The sequence below is a fragment of the Oncorhynchus tshawytscha genome, linkage group LG01 (genome assembly GCF_018296145.1).
Source record: "Oncorhynchus tshawytscha isolate Ot180627B linkage group LG01, Otsh_v2.0, whole genome shotgun sequence".
Classification (NCBI taxonomy): Eukaryota; Metazoa; Chordata; class Actinopteri; order Salmoniformes; family Salmonidae; genus Oncorhynchus; species Oncorhynchus tshawytscha.
The window spans coordinates 46,315,298-46,333,616 of record NC_056429.1 but is presented as its reverse complement, the minus strand read 5'-3'; the positions used below and the strand labels follow the sequence as shown (position 1 = coordinate 46,333,616).

Sequence of the window (18,319 nt, the reverse complement as noted above, 5' to 3'; positions counted from 1 at the left end):
AAATAAATAAATACCAGTATGGGGTTGAGGTAGGTAGATAGATGGGCTGTTTACAGATAGGCTAAGTACAGGTGCAGTGATCTGTAAACTGCTCTGACAGCTGGTGCTTAAAGCTAGTGAGGGAGATGTGAGTCTCCAGCTTCAGAGATTTTTGCAATTCGTTCCAGTCATGGGCAGCAGAGAACTGGAAGGAAAGACGACCAAAGGAGGAATTGGCTTTGGGGGTGACCAGAATGACCATGAATGACTCATATGTTGTCTGATGGCATGAACGAATAAATGACTGATTGATACAGTAGCCTAGATAAGTATTGAAATATAGGCCTAAGTAAGTTAAGGTATGAAGACTAAACAGGATGCGCTTTTAGGCCTACAGCTCGATGGTGGTAATACAAGGCTATACTAAGCCTACTAATGATAATGACATTCATTATTTTGATGATAATAACAATAAGGAGATTAAGGAAAAAGAAGGGTTATTATTCTAAATAATTTCTGACAATTTGGAACAGTGTAAACACTAAATAAATTACAAATAATACCAGAGGCTGGTCTAATTAAAAAAAAAGTGTAAATCTTTATTACAGCATAGCAAAAAATTAAAACAGCCACATTTGTGAAATTGTTGAGTGAGACTTGGTGCTCATGGAATCAGTAGGCTATCAACCAAACACTCAAACAGGCAACATATGTAATATGTTATATTTCTGTAGATATATGATTGATTTATAAAGCCAGGCACATTTAATAGTTAGGCTATTGATTATTGGGCTCCCGAGTGGCGCAGCGATCTAAGGCACTGCATCTCAGTGCTACAGGCGTCACTACAGACGCTACGATGCACAATTGGCCCAGTATCATCCGGGTTTGGCCGGTGTAGGCCATCATTGTAAATAAACATTTGTTCTTCCCTGACCTGCCTTGTAAAAAAAGAAAGACAAAATACCTAGTTAGGTTGGGGTTTCCTCTCCCCTAACTTTTTTTAGACAATTGAGGCAAGGTCTGTTTTCTAATCTCCCAAATCTGTTGCCTCCGCCGCATTGTTCTCAACACGAATATACTGGTTAACATTGCTAGCGCTCACCTAATGAAATATTGGTTGACGAACAGCCTATCAACCAAACAATCAACCAGTTGACTAAATGAGGTCAGCCCTAGACTACACAATAATAAACTAAATGACTGTGAAAATAATAAAAATACAAAGAATATTCCAAAACATGCATTGTATGCAATAAAGTAATAGTGCAAAATAATATTTTAGCCTAAATGCAAAGCCTTATGTTTGGGGCAAATCCAACACAACATCACTGAGTAACTGCCTCCTTATTTTCAAGCATGGTGGTGGCTGCATCATGGTAAGGGTATGCTTAACATCAGCAGAGACTGGTGAGTTTTTCAGGATGAAAAGAAATGGAGCTAAGCAAAGGCAAAATCATAGAGGTAAACATGATTCAGTCTGCTTTGACGCCAGACACTAGGACAGGAATTCACCTTTCAGCGGGACAACACCCTACACACAAAGCCAAATGAATGTTCCTGAATGGACAAGTTACAGTTTTGACTTAGTCAGTAGTTGCTTGAAAATCTATGGCAATACTTGAAAATTGTTGTCAAGCCATGATCCAACACCTTGACAGAGCATGAACAATTTTGAAAAGAATAACAGGCAAATATTGCACAATAGAGGTGTGCAAAGCTCTTATGAGACTAAACAAGGAAGACTCACAGCTGTAAATGCTGCCGAAGTTGCATTGACTCATGGTGGTGAATACCCATCTAATCAAGGTGAGAAAAAAAACATTTAAAAAATGTAACCTTTATTTAACTAGGCAAGTAAGTTAAGAACAAATTCTTATTTTCAATGACGGCCTACCGGGGAACAGTGGGTAGAACAACAGATTTTTACCTTGTCAGCTCAGGGATTCAATACAGCAACTTTTCAGTGACTGGCCCAACGCTCTAACCACTAGGCTACCTGCCGCAAGTTTTATTTTTCATTCATCCTTAAAAAATATATGATTATTTTTCTTCCGCTTTGACAGAGTATGACAATTAAACCATTTTAATTCTACTTTGTAACAAAATAAAATATGAAGTAATCAAAGGGGGTGTAGACTTTTTATTAGGCACTGTAAAACGTTAGCATTTGAAACAGTGGCCAGGTAAACAAAACCAAAGCATGGGTTGCTGACATATCTTGTCCATAAACCACTTACAGGGTAAGGAAACAAATTGTTATTTTGGTTAACTATCCCTTTAATATTGAGGGGCTGTTCTTTTTTGATCACCTCCTAGCAGGAACAACACCGTCTAGTGGTCAGAACCTTGTAATTTCAGAATGTAGGATAGGATATAAACCTAACAACTTCAATGACTAATTTCTCTGAACAGGGGGGGAATCCATTACGTAAGACAAAGAAACAATAATCAGAGCTGCAGCTCCATACTACTTGTCACACTCCTTGTTGTGGTGGGTTTGGTGCTGAGGGGTCCGTGGCTGGCGTTTGACCATTTCCTTGTATTCTTCATGCCTTACTCGATGTTAGAAAAAAAGTTTGGTCAAAATCGGATGTTAGTGTAACCGATGTGAAATGGCTAGCTGGTTAGCGGTGGTGCGCGCTAATAGCGTTTCGATCGGTGACATCACTCGCTTTGAGCCCTTGAAGTAGTGGTTCCCATTGCACTGCGAGAGCTTTGGCTTTTGTGGAGCGATGGGTAACGGTGCTTCATGGGTGTCAGTTGTTGATGTGTGCAGAGGGTACCTGGTTCGGGCCCTGACTAACGTTATACTGTTACATTAGGTACTACATTTATTGAGTATTATGAATTCTATAAATTTACATGGCCAATTTGGGTGTAATCAGTTAGCTTATTCATTTCAGAGATCAAATTACATTTAATCAAAATAATGTGTCAAGAATGCTAATGTTATAGGTTTCTAACTATGGAAATTATTTCAGAACAATCTGAGATGGTTGGTGTCATGACTTGCTGAAATGACATGGAACGACCAAGCACTGAACCATAATCTGGTTTTACAGGAGACGTTGTACATGGAAATTCTCCTGTCACGTTCAACGTCTCCTTTAAAGACAGATTCTGGTTCAATCAGATAAAAGCTTAACGTATTTTCCTAAATGTATGTCAGCTAACTAGCACTGTTTGTAATATCTTTAGTAAATTACAATGTTGAAAAACAGTTTGCTTGCAAGATTATGCAAGATTATCCTTCCTGTTTGGCCCTGTCCGGGGGTGTCCTCGGATGGATCCACAGTGTCTCCTGACCCCTCCTGTCTCAGCCTCCAGTATTTATGCTGCAGTAGTATATGTGTCGGGGGGCTAGGGTCAGTTTGTTATATCTGGAGTACTTCTCCTGTCCTATTCGGTGTCCTGTGTGAATCTAAGTGTGCGTTCTCTAATTCTCTCCTTCTCTCTCTTGGAGGACCTGAGCCCTAGGACCATGCCCCAGGATTACCTGACATGATGACTCCTTGCTGTCCCCAGTCCACCTGGCCGTGCTGCTGCTCCAGTTTCAACTGTTCTGCCTTCTTATTATTCGAACATGCTGATCATTTATGAACATTTGAACATCTTGGCCATGTTCTGTTATAATCTCCACCTGGCACAGCCAGAAGAGGACTGGCCACCCCACATAGCCTGGTTCCTCTCTAGGTTTCTTCCTAGGTTTTGGCCTTTCTAGGGAGTTTTTCCTAGCCACCGTGCTTCTACACCTGCATTGCTTGCTGTTTGGGGTTTTAGGCTGGGTTTCTGTACAGCACTTTGAGATATCAGCTGATGTACGAAGGGCTATATAAATCAATTTGATTTGATTTGATTTGGCTGCATCATCCCCTGCACTCAGCCGTGTTGTCGGTTAACTTGGGTGTAGATAACGTTAGTAAACTAGCAAACTAGCGACCCATGGCTAGCTAACCACAATCTACAACGTACATATCATTTGAAGATACATTTAAGTAAATGGTATTGAATATGAATTAACATATTATACAGATAGTTGACACATTTTCTCCACCTACACGCTCTCATCAACAAACTCACTCGCTTTCAGCGGCCATCTTCGTTCCACCGACCGGTGTTGTGACTGAAAATCTCCCCCTTGCCAGAATTCTCCCCACCTTGTAATTAACTTAATTTTGTGGCTAGTCAAATACTTTCTATAGAACAACATGTATGTGTGTTATATTAAACATAGAGGGGGCGGGGGTTCTTTTGACTGGCAGCAAACATTTACTACATTTACATTACCATGCATCCATGACCATATCTTCACTAGCATCACTTGTTTTCTCAATTATTTTAATCCAGTTGCATAGGAGATTCGATTGACTGCTCTAACTTTTGCCACCTCAGTCTCCTTCACCCTTACAGGGCACTCCAGGAACTCGGGATCCTGATTCCCACCACAATTGCAACACCATCATCCTTCTACACACCGTTCAAATATACTCTGTCCATCTGCGCACACTTGAAACATGGCCAAATTGTCAGGCATATGTGTATAGGTGGCAGGGAAGTCAGGCGCAGGAGAGTCAAATGGAGTGTAAAATGGAGTCTTTTAATAATGTCATAGTAACATGCTCCATAACACTAAACAGGAAAAGAACATAAACAAATATGGGTACGAAGACCCGTCGCGCACCTATACAACAAAAACACTACACTGACAATAAACAATCTCTGACAAAGACATGAGGGGAAACAGAGGGTTAAATACACAACAGGTAATGAATGGGATTGAAAACAGGTGTGTGGGAAGACAAGACAAAACCAATGGAAAATGAAAAATGGATCAATGATGGCTAGAAGACCGGTGACGTCGAACGCCGAGCACCGCCCGAACAAGGAGAGGCAACGACTTCGGCAAAAGTCGTGACACAAATCCTTTAAAATTCTTACACTGCAGTGGTTTGGGGACGAAAGCTCTTACAGTATACCTTTTATATCCAAGCTTCACATGCGTAGGTATTTGCTCTTTGTCAAAAAACAAAAGGACCTACGGACTCTTCTTTTTCCCCAATTACCTAACGGGTCAGACGCCGGGCACCAACCATACCAGGAATTCTCTTCAGGTATTCAACCTGAACATCAGTCATCACCCCTGAGATGACTCCTTTGATGGGAGGGACTACTTTCTTCTTCTTCTATGATATAATGGTGTTCACAACAATTGTATTTCACCACCTACTGTGCAGGTGGATAATAAGGATCCCAAAAATGAAGACCAAAAAATATGGGTAAAAAATGTATCAATATCATACAAACTATCAAAAAATAAATTAAGTCACCAAAATCAATGTGCTTTTCTGTAAAAAAAAATAAAGAATTCTAATCAGGTCCCTACACAGGCTCAGAAGACTCCTGTGAGGGTGGGATATTTCCTAGCGACAATAGTCCTTGCAGTGCTTCTGCCGTAAAGTCTTGGAACCCCAAAAACTTCTCGGCTGCAGATATAATGATATCCAGCTTCTTGGACTGCTTAGACACTGCAGCTGAAAAACATCTCCACAGCATGATGCTGCCACCACCATGGTTGTGGCCACTTAGTACATGTCGCACAGCATGATGCTGCCACCACCATGGTTGTGGCCACTTAGTACATGTCGAATGCATGATGCTGCCACCACCATGGTTGTGGCCACTTAGTACATGTCGCACAGCATGATGCTGCCACCACCATGGTTGTGGCCACTTAGTACATGTCGCACAGCATGATGCTGCCACCACCATGGTTGTGGCCACTTAGTACATGTCGAATGCATGATCTTTACAAAAATCATGTGATCAAAGGTCATCAAGTTTTGACTGCAAATTATGGATGTACTGACAAGATACATGTCTTTCCGCCTTAACAATGGGAATCGTTTTCCACAAAGCAGCATGGCGGCCAGTCTAGCTCCCACCTATCCTTTCTTTGGATTGGTGGATACATCTCATTATTGTAATACTTTTTTGAATATTTCGATAGAGGGTTGTTAACATCAACCGCCTGTATTCAATGGAGAGAGATTTTTTTAGGACATTACACTTACTGATGCACATGGCTACTAGCAGGTGGTATTATACACTGCAAAAAAATATTAACGAACAATGTAAAGTATTGGCCCCATGTTTCATGAGCTGAAATAAAATAATGTTCCATACGCACAAAAAGCTTATTCCTCTAGAATTTTGGGCACAAATTTGTTTACATCCTTGTTAGTGAGCATTGCTCCTTTGCCAAGATACAGGTGCACCTTGTGCTGGGAACAAAATGTGCAGTTTTTTACAGAATTTGGCAGTACGTCCAACTGGCCTCACAACTAAAGACCATGTGTGACTGCACCAGCCCAGGAACTCCACATCCGGCTTCTTCACATGCGGGATCGTTTGAGACCAGCGACCCAGACAGCTGATGAAACTGGGTTTGCACAACCAAAGATACAAACTTTTAGGAAACCATTCAAGGGAAGCCCATCTGTGTGCTCATCGTGTGCTCATCGTCCTCACCAGGGTCTTGACCTGACTGGAGTTCTGCGTCGTAATGGACTACTTGCTGGCAAATGCTCACCTTTGATGGCCACTAGCACGCTGGAGAAGTGTGCTCTTCACCGATTAATTCCAGTTTCAACTGTACCGGGCAGATTCATGACGTTGTGTGGGCAAGCCATTTGCTGATGTCAACTTTGTGAACAGAGTGCCCCATTGTGGCAGTTTGGCTATGGTATGGGCAGGCATAAGCTACGGACAACAAACACAAATGCATTTTATCGATGGCAATTTGAATGCACAGAGATACCATGACGCCATCACCTCATGTTTCAGCATGAAAATGAACAGCCCCATTGAGCACATGCGGGATGCTCTGGATCAACGTGTACGACAGCGTGTTCCAGTTCCCGCCAATATTCAGCAACTTCACACAGCTATTGAAGAGGAGTGGGACAACATTTCACAGGTCACAATCAAGAGCCTGATCAACTCTATGTGAAGGAGATGTGTCACGCTGCATGAGGCAAATGGTGGTCACACCAGATACGGACTGGTTTTCTGTTACATGCCTCTACATTTTTTAAAGGTATCTGTGACCAACAGATGCATATCTCTATTCCCAGTCATGTGAAATCCATAGATTATGGCCTAATGCAATTATTTCAATTGACTGATTTCCTTATATGAACTGTAACTCAGTAAAATCTTTGAAATTGTTGCATGTTGCATTTATATTTTTGTTCAGTGAAGTTAACGATATAGTTAATGTGTTTTGAGTTTTCCACATCCTCTTCCCCAAATTAATTAGCCTATGATATTAGATTCATATAAAGATGTATGTAATTCATCTTCATTCAAAAAATATATATCTGGAAATTCTGGTCCTATTTTGACAGTAAATTAGCAACTATAGTCTAATTGTCAATCCAAAATTACTTTCTAAGATAATTACTCATGATTTGAGTCTGACTAAATCATGGGCTGGTGCAACCAACTACACCAGGGGAAAATGTTGAGCCCTGTAATAGTAATGAACACTTATAGTAGGTGTTGATTCAGGAGAACACATATGACAGGCACTAATTTGCAATATAGCCTAAGTCATTAGCTTGGCTATTATAACGTAGAAGGCTTAAGCAGACAGACAGAGAACAAGAAGAAGCACAGAGTGACAGCAGAGAAGATGCTGAGACAGATTGACAGCACAACAGGGAGGCAAACAAAATGGCTAGAGCAGAGGCAAAGTGGTGAGTTGTATTTCCAGTGGTGCTTTTACATATTGTATTTGTTTTAAACATAGGCTGGTTAAAAAAGAGGAGGACCATGTTTCGTCAGTCACTGGTACAGAAATGGTTGAGAAACGCTGTACTGTACTGCCAATGTTGTGTCAGCACTACTGCCTGTGTCTAAGGAGGGTGTATATGGGGTGTGAGTTGGCGGCACTTGCAGTGATGTGGGCTGGTGTGGGTAAAATGCAAGTCCGCCCCAACTCAATTTACTAGTATGGCTATCTCTGGCCTCTCCATGCTCGCTAAACCTTCATAGCAGGTTAGGAGAGCATTTTCACTTACCCAAACCCTTTTCCTAACCTTAACCTCTGTCTCCAAACCTGCATGATAATTATCCTAACCTGCTCCATAAAAGTAATTCCGTACCAAAGTGGAGTGAAAAGAGTGTTTCTCAAACCGCTTGAGCAACCAGGGGTGCATTCAAGATAATTGAGTAAATAGTTACTGAACATTGGTGTTACAGAGGCACAAAATGCAGTTGTGTAAAAAAAGAAACCAATTACCATAGTCTTGCATTACATTACATTACATGTATCACCCATGACTTTGCAAATAAACTACTGGTATAGTAGCCCAAAGGCCTGCAGATGGTGATATTGAGTCGTTTCACCTTACCGTCCATAGGGAATGTATTCAGGCTGCAAAAGTGTCGACTACCCTCCATAACTCAATTTAATGGTGATAAGTCGGGGGAAAAAACAGGGAAAATATGCATACTTTCTTCATGAAACAGAATTTTCCACCTCCATTCAAGGGTGGCTAATGCTACTTCCTGACATTGTGTACAGCATTCAAACCAAGAGTAAATAACAGACTGCTGCAACTTGATACACAACATCCGGGACTAGCATTTAGCAAGTCTAATATGGTGGTGGGAAATGGTGTTTCATAAAGTATGCATATTTCCTGTGTTGCCATTACATTGAGTTAAGGAAGAAATCAACACTTTTGCAGCCTGAATGCACTATGTTTTATATATGAACCGATTCACGGGGGAGACAATTGTGGAGCCGGCTGCATACATACCCTTTGGACAGTGAGATGAAACGACTCAATATCGCCATCTGCTGGCCTGGTATAGTGAATGTTGATGTCTTAAAATACATTAAGTTTGGAGATACCAAAGTAATAATACATGTATCTTTCTGGAGCTAAGCCTCTCCCATGAAATGTTCAATATATGGGCCTTTTAAAAACAAATTCAAAGTGTTGTGATATTGGACATAACCCAAGTTTATCTTCACATGGTTTTATGCCTTTTACTTTTTTTTCCCGTAAGTAGGCAAGTGCCCTAATTGTCAACATTGAAGCACTGGCACAAATGGACTTTAAGGGATGGATATACTAGACAATGTGTATCATACACACTTGAGAATCTTGTGTTAATTTACCAGACAAAAAAAAAAAAGGTAAACAAGAGTGTAATGGGGTTCAGCATTGAAATACTGAATAGGTTTTAGGAATGGTATATTGCATATAAAAAGCATACAGATTGACTTTATTGCTCACTGTTTATTTAGGATGTTATATTTGTCACAGTCTTTTTCATTACAAATAAGACAGATGCATCACTCTAGTCACTTGAAGTCATTAGTGTATTTCCTAAATTAGGGGTTTTAATAACAGTTTGACACTTTGGGGATCCAGTTTCCTTTTTAATGAGAAAATGACATTAATATACATTCATAAAAAATAACTGCTAGGGTAAAAATTTGGCACGTAACAGTGGTTTTCTGTCCTTAACCTCTTGTAATCTTCACTCAGTGCAATGTCAACATGTAATGTCCTGGCTCTTTCCACATGAGCGCAGACAGACTTTGGATGCTCGACTCTCCATTGGTCTGTCCTGTTCTTGGAAAATATCCTCCCTTTCTCCCTCAGCAACACTTCTTCCCCCTCTTCCTCCTCTCTCTGTGTCTGTGAGAGTTGATGTCAACCGTTTCCTTCTCTCGTTCCCGCTCTCTCTCTGCACGACTCTGACTCTGCTTCTTTGTCCGAAGGACCATGTGAGTGAAAGCCATAAACATCTGAGAGAGGGAAGGAGAGGGGAGGAGCAGGAGAAGGCAAAGGAGCAAAACAGGGCAATGACTGTAAAATACATACACACCACGATATATACAGTTGGAGTCATTAAAACTAGTTTTTGAACCACTCCACAAATGTCTTGTTAACAAACTAGTTTTTGCAAGATGGTTAGGACGTCTACTTTGTGCATGACAAGTAATTTTCCCAACAATTGTTTACAGACAGATTATTTCACTTATAATTCACTGTATCACAATTCCAGTGGGTCAGAAGTTTACATACACTAAGTTGACTCTGCCTTTAAACAGTATGGAAAAGTCCAGAAAATGATGTCATGGCTTCTGATAGCAGGGTACTTTTTTTTTCCATAAAAAAAAGCTAAATAAACTGATAATTCCCTGTGAGAGACATATCAGGTCTCAAGCTCAGCTTTCCCAAAGACATCCTGGATATTTGAGGCTTAGTTTTATTTTGACGGAGCTGACTAATTTTATTTTATTATTATTACTAGGAGGAAGTGAATGAGGTACACCCTGGGTTTGGAACATGGCTGCCAGGCTCACCTCTTCAACGTTGATATTTTCTTTGGCACTCGTCTCAAATACCCGGACGCCCACCGACTCCCCGAAATGCATTGCATCCTGGGAGTCCACCTGCTTCTTGGAGGGGTCGTCATTCTTGTTCCCCACTGAAAGAGGGCGAGAGAGAGAAGTGGGGATGAATGAAAGATGTTGTTTTGGACAGCACAGTACACTACATGACCAAAAGTATGTGGACACCTGCACGTCAAACATCTCATTACAAAATCATGCCATAACAGCCTCCACTCTTCTGGGAAGTCTTTCCACTAGATGATGGAACATTGTTGCGAGGACTTGCTTCCATTCAGCCACAATAGCATTAGTGAGGTCGGGCACTGATGTTGGGCGATTAGGCCTGGCTCACAGTTGGTGTTCCAATTCATCCCAAAGGTGTTCTATGGGGTTGAGGTCAGGGCTCTGTGCAGGCCAATCAAGTTCTTCCACACCAATCTCGACAAACCATTTCTGTATGTACCTCGCTTTGTGCACGGGGTAATTGTCATGATGAAACAGGAAAGGGCCTACCCAAACTGTTGCCACAAGGTTGGAAGCATAGAATCGTCTAGAATGTCATTGTATGCTGTAGCATTAAGATTTAATTTCACTGGAGCTAAAGGGGCCTAGCCCAAACCATGAAAAACAGTCCCAGACCATTATTCCTCCTCCACCTAACTTTACAGTTGGCACTATGTATTGGGGCAGGTAGCGTTATCCTGACATCCCCCAAACCCAGATTTGTCTGTCGGACTGCCAGATGTTGAAGCGGGATTCAGAACTCCAGAGAACGAGTTTCAACTGCTCCAGAGTCCAATGGTGGCGAGCTTTACACCACTTGGCATTGCGCATTGTGTGTGGCTGCTCGGCCATGGAAACCCATTTCATGAAGCTCCCGACAAACAGTTACTCTGCTGTCGTTGTTTCCAAAGGCAATTTGGAACTCGGTAGTGAGTGTTGCAACCGAGGACAGATGATTTTTACGGGGTCCAGAACTAGGCGGTCCCATTCTGTGAGCTTGTGTGGCCTACCACTTCGCGGCTGAGCCGTTGTTGCTCCTAGACGTTTCCACTTCACAATAACAGCACTTTGAGTTGACTGGAGAAGCTCTAGCAGGGCAGAAATTTGACGAACTGACTTGTTGGATAGGTGGCATCCTATGACGGTACCACATTGAAAGTCACAGAGCACTTCAGTAAGGCCATTCTACTGACAATGTTTGTCTATGGAGATTGCATGCTCGATTTTATACACCTGTAAGCAACGGTGTGGCTGAAATAGCCGAATCCACTAATTTGAAAGGGTGTCCATATACTTTTGGGATATATGATGTGTGTCTATCAGTTCACAATCAGCCATAACATTAACACATTGGACTGGAAGTCAAAAGTCATTTTTAGTGAATATCCATTCAACTCTATCACCTCAGCACACCAAACTCACCTAGGATCTTACAGACGTTGTCACAGTTCTGAGTGATCTCATTAAGCCACCTCTTCACGTTCACAAACGACTCTGGGTTGGTGACGTCATAAACAATAATCACACCGTGGGTATTTCTGTAATACCTGGTAGGGGAACAGGGAGAAAGACTACTGTATAAAAGAGGAAATCGTTACATTGTTTTTCAGGGGATAGTTGTGTTGGCTGGCACTCTGCCCAGGCTGGTATCAATTAGAAGTCGACCGAATATGATTTTTCAACGACGATACCGATTATTGGAGGACCGAAAAAAGCCGATACCAATTAAATAATCAGTTTTTAAAATATATATATATAAATATATTTGTAATAATGACAATTACAACAATACTGAACGAACAATGAACACTTATTTTAACTTAATACATAAAATCTATTTAGTCTCAAATATATAATGAAACATGCTCAATTTCGTATAAATAATGCAAAAACAGTGTTGGAGAAGAAAGTAAAAGCGCAGTATGTGCCATGTAAAAGCGATAACGTTTGAGTTCCTTACTCAGAACATGAAAATATATGAAAGTTGGTGGTTCCTTTTAACATGAGACTTCAATATTCCAAGGTAAGAGGTTTTAGGTTGTAGTTAATATAGTATTTATAGGACTATTTCTCTATATACCATTTGTATTTCATATACCTTTGACTATTGGATGTTCTTATAGGCACTATAGTATTGCCAAAGTAACAGTATAGCTTCCGTCCCTCTCCTCACCCCTACCTGGGCTCGAACCAGGAACACATCGACAACAGCCACACTCGAAGCAGCGTTACTCATCGCTCCACAAAAGCCGCGGCCCTTGCGGAGCAAGGGGAATAACTACTCCCAAGTCTCAGAGCGAGTGACGTTTGAAACGCTTTCAGCACGCACCCCCGTTAACTAGCTAGCCATTTCACATCGGTTACACCAGCCATTAGGCTGATAGGCTTGTTTGAATGAATGCTTACGAGCCTGCTGCTGCCTACCATCGCTCGGTAGACTTAATTATAACATAATTATAACATAATAACACACAGAAATACAAGCCTTTGGTCATTAATATGGTCGAATCCAGAAACTGTCATTTTGAAAACAACACTATTTTTTCAGTGAAATACAGAACCGTTCGGTATTTTATCTAACGGGTGGCATCCCTAAGTCTAAATATTCTTGCTGCATTGCACAACCTTCAATGTTATGTCATAATTACGTACAATTACGTCAAATTAGTTCGCAATGAGCCTGGCTGCCCAAACTGTTGCATATACCCTGACTCTGCGTGCAATGAACGCAAGAAAAGTGACACAATTTCACCTGGTTTATATTGCCTTGCTAACCTGGATTTATTTTAGCTAAATATGCAGGTTTAAAAATATATACTTCTGTGTATTGATATTAAGAAAGGCATTGGTGTTTATGGTTAGGTACAGTCGTCCAACGATTGTGCCTTTTTTGCAAATGCGCTTTTGTTAAATCATCCCCCAGCGTTGCAGCGATTATATGCAAAGCAGGACACGTTAGATAAACTAGTAATATCATCAACCATGTGTAGTTATAACTAGTGATTATTATTGATTGATTGTTTTTTTATAAGGTAAGTTTAATGCTAGCTAGCAACTTACCTTGGCTTCTACTGCATCTGCGTAACAGGCAGTCTCCTTGTGGAGTGCAACGAGAGGCAGGTGGTTATAGCGTTGGACTAGTTTACTGTAAGGTTGCAAGATTGGATCCCAAGGTGGAATCTGTCATTCTACCCCTGAACAAGGGAGTTAACCCACCGTTCCTAAGCCGTCATTGAAAATAAGAATGTGTTCTTAACTGACTTGCCTAGTTAAATAAAAAAGGTATAAAAAATATATATATATATATTTTAAATCGGCAAAAATCGGCGCCCCAAAAATACAGATTTCCGATTGTTTATGAAAACTTGAAATCGGCCCTAATTAACCGGCCATTCCGATTAATCAGTCGACCTCTAATCTGCACGCACAGTGAGGCGAAGACTTGGAGGATGGCCTGGTGTCAAGAAGGGCAGCAAAGAAGCCACTTCTCTCCAGGAAAAACATCAGGGACAGACTGATATTCTGCCAAATTACAGAGATAGGACTGCGGAGGACTGGGGTAAAGTCATTTTCTGTGATGAATCCCCTTTCCGATTGTTTGGGGCATCCGGAAAAAAGCTTGTACGGAGTAGACAAGGTGAGCGCTACCATCAGTCCTGTGTCATGTCAACAGTAAAGAATCCGGAGACCATTCATGTGTGGGGTTGCTTCTCGGCCAAGGGAGTGGGCTCACTCACAATTTTGCCTAAGAACACAGCCATGAATAAAGAATGGTACCAACACATCCTCCGAGAGCAACTTCTCCCAACCATCCAGGAACAGTTTGGTGACGAACAATGCCTTTTCCAGCATGATGGAGCACCTTGCCATAATGCAAAAGTGATAACTAAGTGGCTCAGGGAACAAAACATAGATATTTTGGGTCCATGGCCAGGAAACTCCCCAGACTTTAATCCCATTGAGAACTTGTGGTCAATCCTCAAGAGGCAGGTGGACAAACAAAACCCCACAAATTCTGACAAACTCCAAGCATTGATTATGCAAGAATGGGCTGCCATCAGTCAGGATGTGGCCCAGAAGTTAATTGACAGCATGCCAGGGCAGATTGCAGAGGTCTTGAAAAAGAAGGGTCAACACTGCAAATATTGACTCTTTGCGTCAACTTCATGTAATTGTCAATAAAAGCTTTTGACACTTATGAAATGCTTGTAATTATACTTCAGTACTCCATAGTAACATTGACAGAACTAGACACCGAAGCAGCAAACTTTGTGGAAATTAATATTTGTGTCATTCTCAAAACTTTTGGCCACGACTGTATAGCTTCTATATGTGTAGATAGATCATTGATATAGATGATAGATTACGTTGAGGTGATGGTCCTGAAGCGTTCCTGGCCCGCCGTGTCCCAGATCTGCAGTTTGACTCGCTCCCCGTCTATGTCTACCGTACGGATCTTAAAGTCCACACCAATTGTAGTGATGTAGCTGCCTGCAGGCCAAAGCAGAGAGGTTAGAGAAACACACACCACATGCTATGCACACATTCACAATCTTGAAGAAAATATAGAAAACAGGAAACACTCACATCGTTTAATAGTATATACACTGACCAGATAGAGAACAGCAACTCACCAGAGAAGGAGTTATCTGCAAATCGTAGTAGTAGACTGCTTTTCCCTACATCTTGAGCAGAGAGGTTAGACAGGTATGAGATGTTAGGTGATTAGGCCTTCATTCACTTCTGAGTACACAGTATCAGGCTACTTATTACAAGTAGCCAACATACAGCAAGCCATATCACTACATCATGGGTAAATGTTTTAAAATCTATCATATTGTCTGAAGAGTTGGCGACAAATAAGTCTACTTCGTCAATCATCAGAGCTGTAAGCTTGGTGAGTAAGTGAGGCATGTTCATCATAATCACCCAATGATTAAGCAGACTGACTGATATTTTCTGTGTTACTAAGGAGATTAAACAGTAACCTAATCCTTTAAATCACAACTCACAAAATATGACCTGCCCGCTAAACATCAGTGTCACAGCACAGCTACACATGAATTACACTATTTTAAACACAGACAGAGTAAGCACTAAGGGACCACAGGAACTTTGTATGAAGATGGAAGTTAAGATGCACTGACTGGAGTCTCCAATGATGAGCAGTTTGAAGAGATGGTTGTAGTCCTTTCCCGGGCCCGCCATTTCTGCAGACAGTGCTGTTGGTTTCAGTAATCTCTCCCAATAAATGCCGTTCCACAGGAACAGTTTCCAGTCTTCCCAAATGCTACCAGTTCAGAATGGAAGATGTACAGAAAACATCCTCAAAACACTTCCATTGCAATTTCATTTCCTGCTGATTTCCCAGATCAGTTCCAATATTACAAACTAGTTCTGTTACCTCCAAAGTGCAATAATTACCAGTTAAATCAAGCGCATTTCCAGTTTAGTACATGGCATTCCGTTGTCGTGCTAAGGCCTCGGTTAGTTCTGGGTTTCACCTCAGTTCCAGTTCCTCCCACTAACTCCAGTAGGGGATTCCTAGTTCATTGCAGCACCATATTCCGACTCACAGGTTCACCTAAGTTTTCTTTCTACCAGTCCAGTGCAGAAATGTGTTTTTCCCCCTTAGTTGGGCTGTAGTGACAGATGTTGAAGGACTTCTGACACTTTAAACTCTACACAAGGGCAAAGAGACTATCCTCGTCAAATTGCGGTCTGGCAGAGTCAGTCACTTCCTCCATGAGCGTTTGAAAGTGCTCATAGTTGTTAGTCTGTGTCCAAGGTAGATGGATTGTTGTTGCTTGATTAGCTAATACTTAGATTCCAGTGGGTAGCCTACGGATGTAAGAATTCACGTCACTGCTCTTCTCAGTTACCACTCTTGCTTATTCCACAGTCTTGCTGTCATCTCTGCGTCAAGTTATCACGCACCTCTTACAAGAAACAAAATAACAGGCAGAGGGGCCTGAAGGGCTGGACAAGCAGAGACCGAAAGCAAAAATCTGAGAGGGTGAAGTACTTCCTCTTTCAATCTACAGTCCATGCAACGTTTTCATCCATTGAACTGCTTCGGTCTCAATCCCTTGGTTACACTTCCTCTCTGAGCTATGGGAAAATAAATGTTGGGCACCTTCACAGTATTTGGTTTGTTTCAGGCTTTCCTCAGCTCCCTTGTTTGGCCCATACCCTGAAAAAGAACATCTGTATGGCACATTTATCAATGACAATATACAGAGACAGAGTGATGAGACAACCTGTAGTCTGTCAATTCTCTGTGACCACATGCCAACCCAGTCCCTATATGCACCCTCCCTTCCCTGTTCACTAACTGTAACGTTTCCAGCCGTTTTCCCTCTCTCCACACACATTAAAAATAGACCTATATGAACCACACCTATATGAAACAGCCAGCATATATGGTTGAAGGCGTAATGGATTGGGAAGAGGTTAAAACTAAATGTTTGGGGAAAGGTTATATGGTTAAATAGTAGAAAGTGTGTATCATAGAAACATACTTTTTCTTTGATATTCACTAAGTGACCAAAGTATTTTTAGGGACAGCAAAAGAATCCCTCATGTCTGTCCGCGTCGCCGATTTTAGGGCGAAAGAATGGCAAGAACTGAGGACAGTTTTCCCCATAATAAACACATACAAAATAAATTTAAAAAAAGAGTACATGGGGCGAAAGTTAGTTCTTGAAAATAAATCCTGACACATTCCTACAACGTTTTCTATTTTCTATGGCTTCTTCTTCATCGTGATTATCAATGAAAACATTACTGAAAACTCTGGGAAAGTGTCCCTCCCTAGTCCCTACCCAAACCCACAATCGTCTGCTGTCTGAGGAAAAACAAGCTGGCTAGGTCGCAACAATAACACACTTCGTAAATTAGCTACAATCGCAAACTACTCAAAAACAGTTGATGACAAACCACAATGTTTGATTTAATTTAAACCATAGACATGTGGGTTTAACACACTTACCTACCATGTAACCAGAGGACATTATCAACCGCTAGGATCAGCAGTGACTGCCTGAGCTGAGGCTAGATTCGTTTGTATCCGGGATCTTTGGGAATTGCTATTTGCTAGCCGCTCACCCACAGACGAAGTTAAAAGTTACTTTGTCATAAAAATGTAATGAGCGCAAAACACAACTCGGCTAGATAACGGTATAGGAATAATTCCTCGAGAGTAGCTAAGTTTCTATGCGCATTACAAACGCGTCGTGCTACAAAGTCGGAAGGAGAAATACGAGGATCTGTTGACCGTTCCTGGGGGGATGACTCAGGAAAGGACGGAGCCTTAGACTAGTCAACGGCCCGACGTCTTCAGGCCACACATGAGTGTTGTTGAGTCACTCACATCCAAATCATGTGCTTCTCCCTCCTCTCTGTTCACCCCATCTTGCTCAGTGTGCTTTATCTTGTCTCATCAATACATACAAAAAAATAGGTCTGTTTGTACTATACTTGTTTAATGTGATTATAGTAGTAGGCTGGGTTACTTACACTATCTCTACAAATATGAAATATTAACACTGGGGAGGGAAACCAATATTCTATAAATCTAAATGGAATAATCCAAGGCTTTATGTAGACAAGATATAGAGATTTTTCAAACAATGTATTCCTTCAGAGCATAAGGCCGGGGTTAATTTTTCATCAAGACTGATGCACAGATATGGAAAAGTGATCAAAATGTTTTATTATCATAAAACACATCAGGATGAATCCTGGAATGGAAGTCCTTTGGACAAGAGAGGCATGAGTTATGTACACAATAGTATAGTACAATTAATCAAGGAATAGCACATTATGAGCTCAAATCGGGTTATGTGTGTGTCCTCAGAAAGACAGCGAGAAGGTTCTGTGTGACAGGTTGGTGAATATGTCCATCTGGTGACTGCT

General features: G+C 41.3%; 1 protein-coding gene across 6 annotated transcripts; it reads right to left on the bottom strand.

Annotated features, from left to right (window-relative positions):
- Window positions 1-9,273: 9,273 nt before the first annotated feature.
- On the bottom strand, window positions 9,274-17,804 carry LOC112261590 (ras-related protein Rab-35). 6 transcript variants are annotated; one of them, XM_024437059.2, is made up of 7 exons: window positions 17,394-17,804; window positions 15,550-16,609; window positions 15,037-15,087; window positions 14,770-14,893; window positions 11,825-11,949; window positions 10,370-10,494; window positions 9,274-9,808 (listed from the first exon to the last, which is right to left on the bottom strand). In XM_024437059.2, exons 2-7 carry the CDS (start codon window positions 15,608-15,610, stop codon window positions 9,659-9,661), a joined length of 636 nt encoding a protein of 211 aa, XP_024292827.1. In that variant the 5' UTR covers window positions 15,611-16,609; window positions 17,394-17,804; the 3' UTR covers window positions 9,274-9,658. The 6 variants fall into 6 exon arrangements, with proteins under 6 accessions (XP_024292827.1, XP_024292819.1, XP_024292836.1 ...); XM_024437051.2 differs by having other exon boundaries at window positions 15,550-16,595; XM_024437068.2 differs by having other exon boundaries at window positions 17,398-17,804.
- Between the last annotated feature and the right edge of the window lie 515 nt (window positions 17,805-18,319).

What these genes read in the sequence shown, in the direction of transcription:
- LOC112261590 (XM_024437059.2), bottom strand. Translation starts at nt 15,610, where the DNA reads ATGGCGGGCCCGGGAAAGGACTACAACCATCTCTTCAAACTGCTCATC. An exon ending in GCTCATCATTGGAGACTCCA is followed by an intron (nt 15,088 to 15,549) that starts GTCAGTGCATCT and finishes TCTCTGCTCAAG; the next exon opens with ATGTAGGGAAAAGCAGTCTA. An exon ending in CAACGTCTGTAAGATCCTAG is followed by an intron (nt 10,495 to 11,824) that starts GTGAGTTTGGTG and finishes GCCCTCTTTCAG; the next exon opens with TGGGGAACAAGAATGACGAC.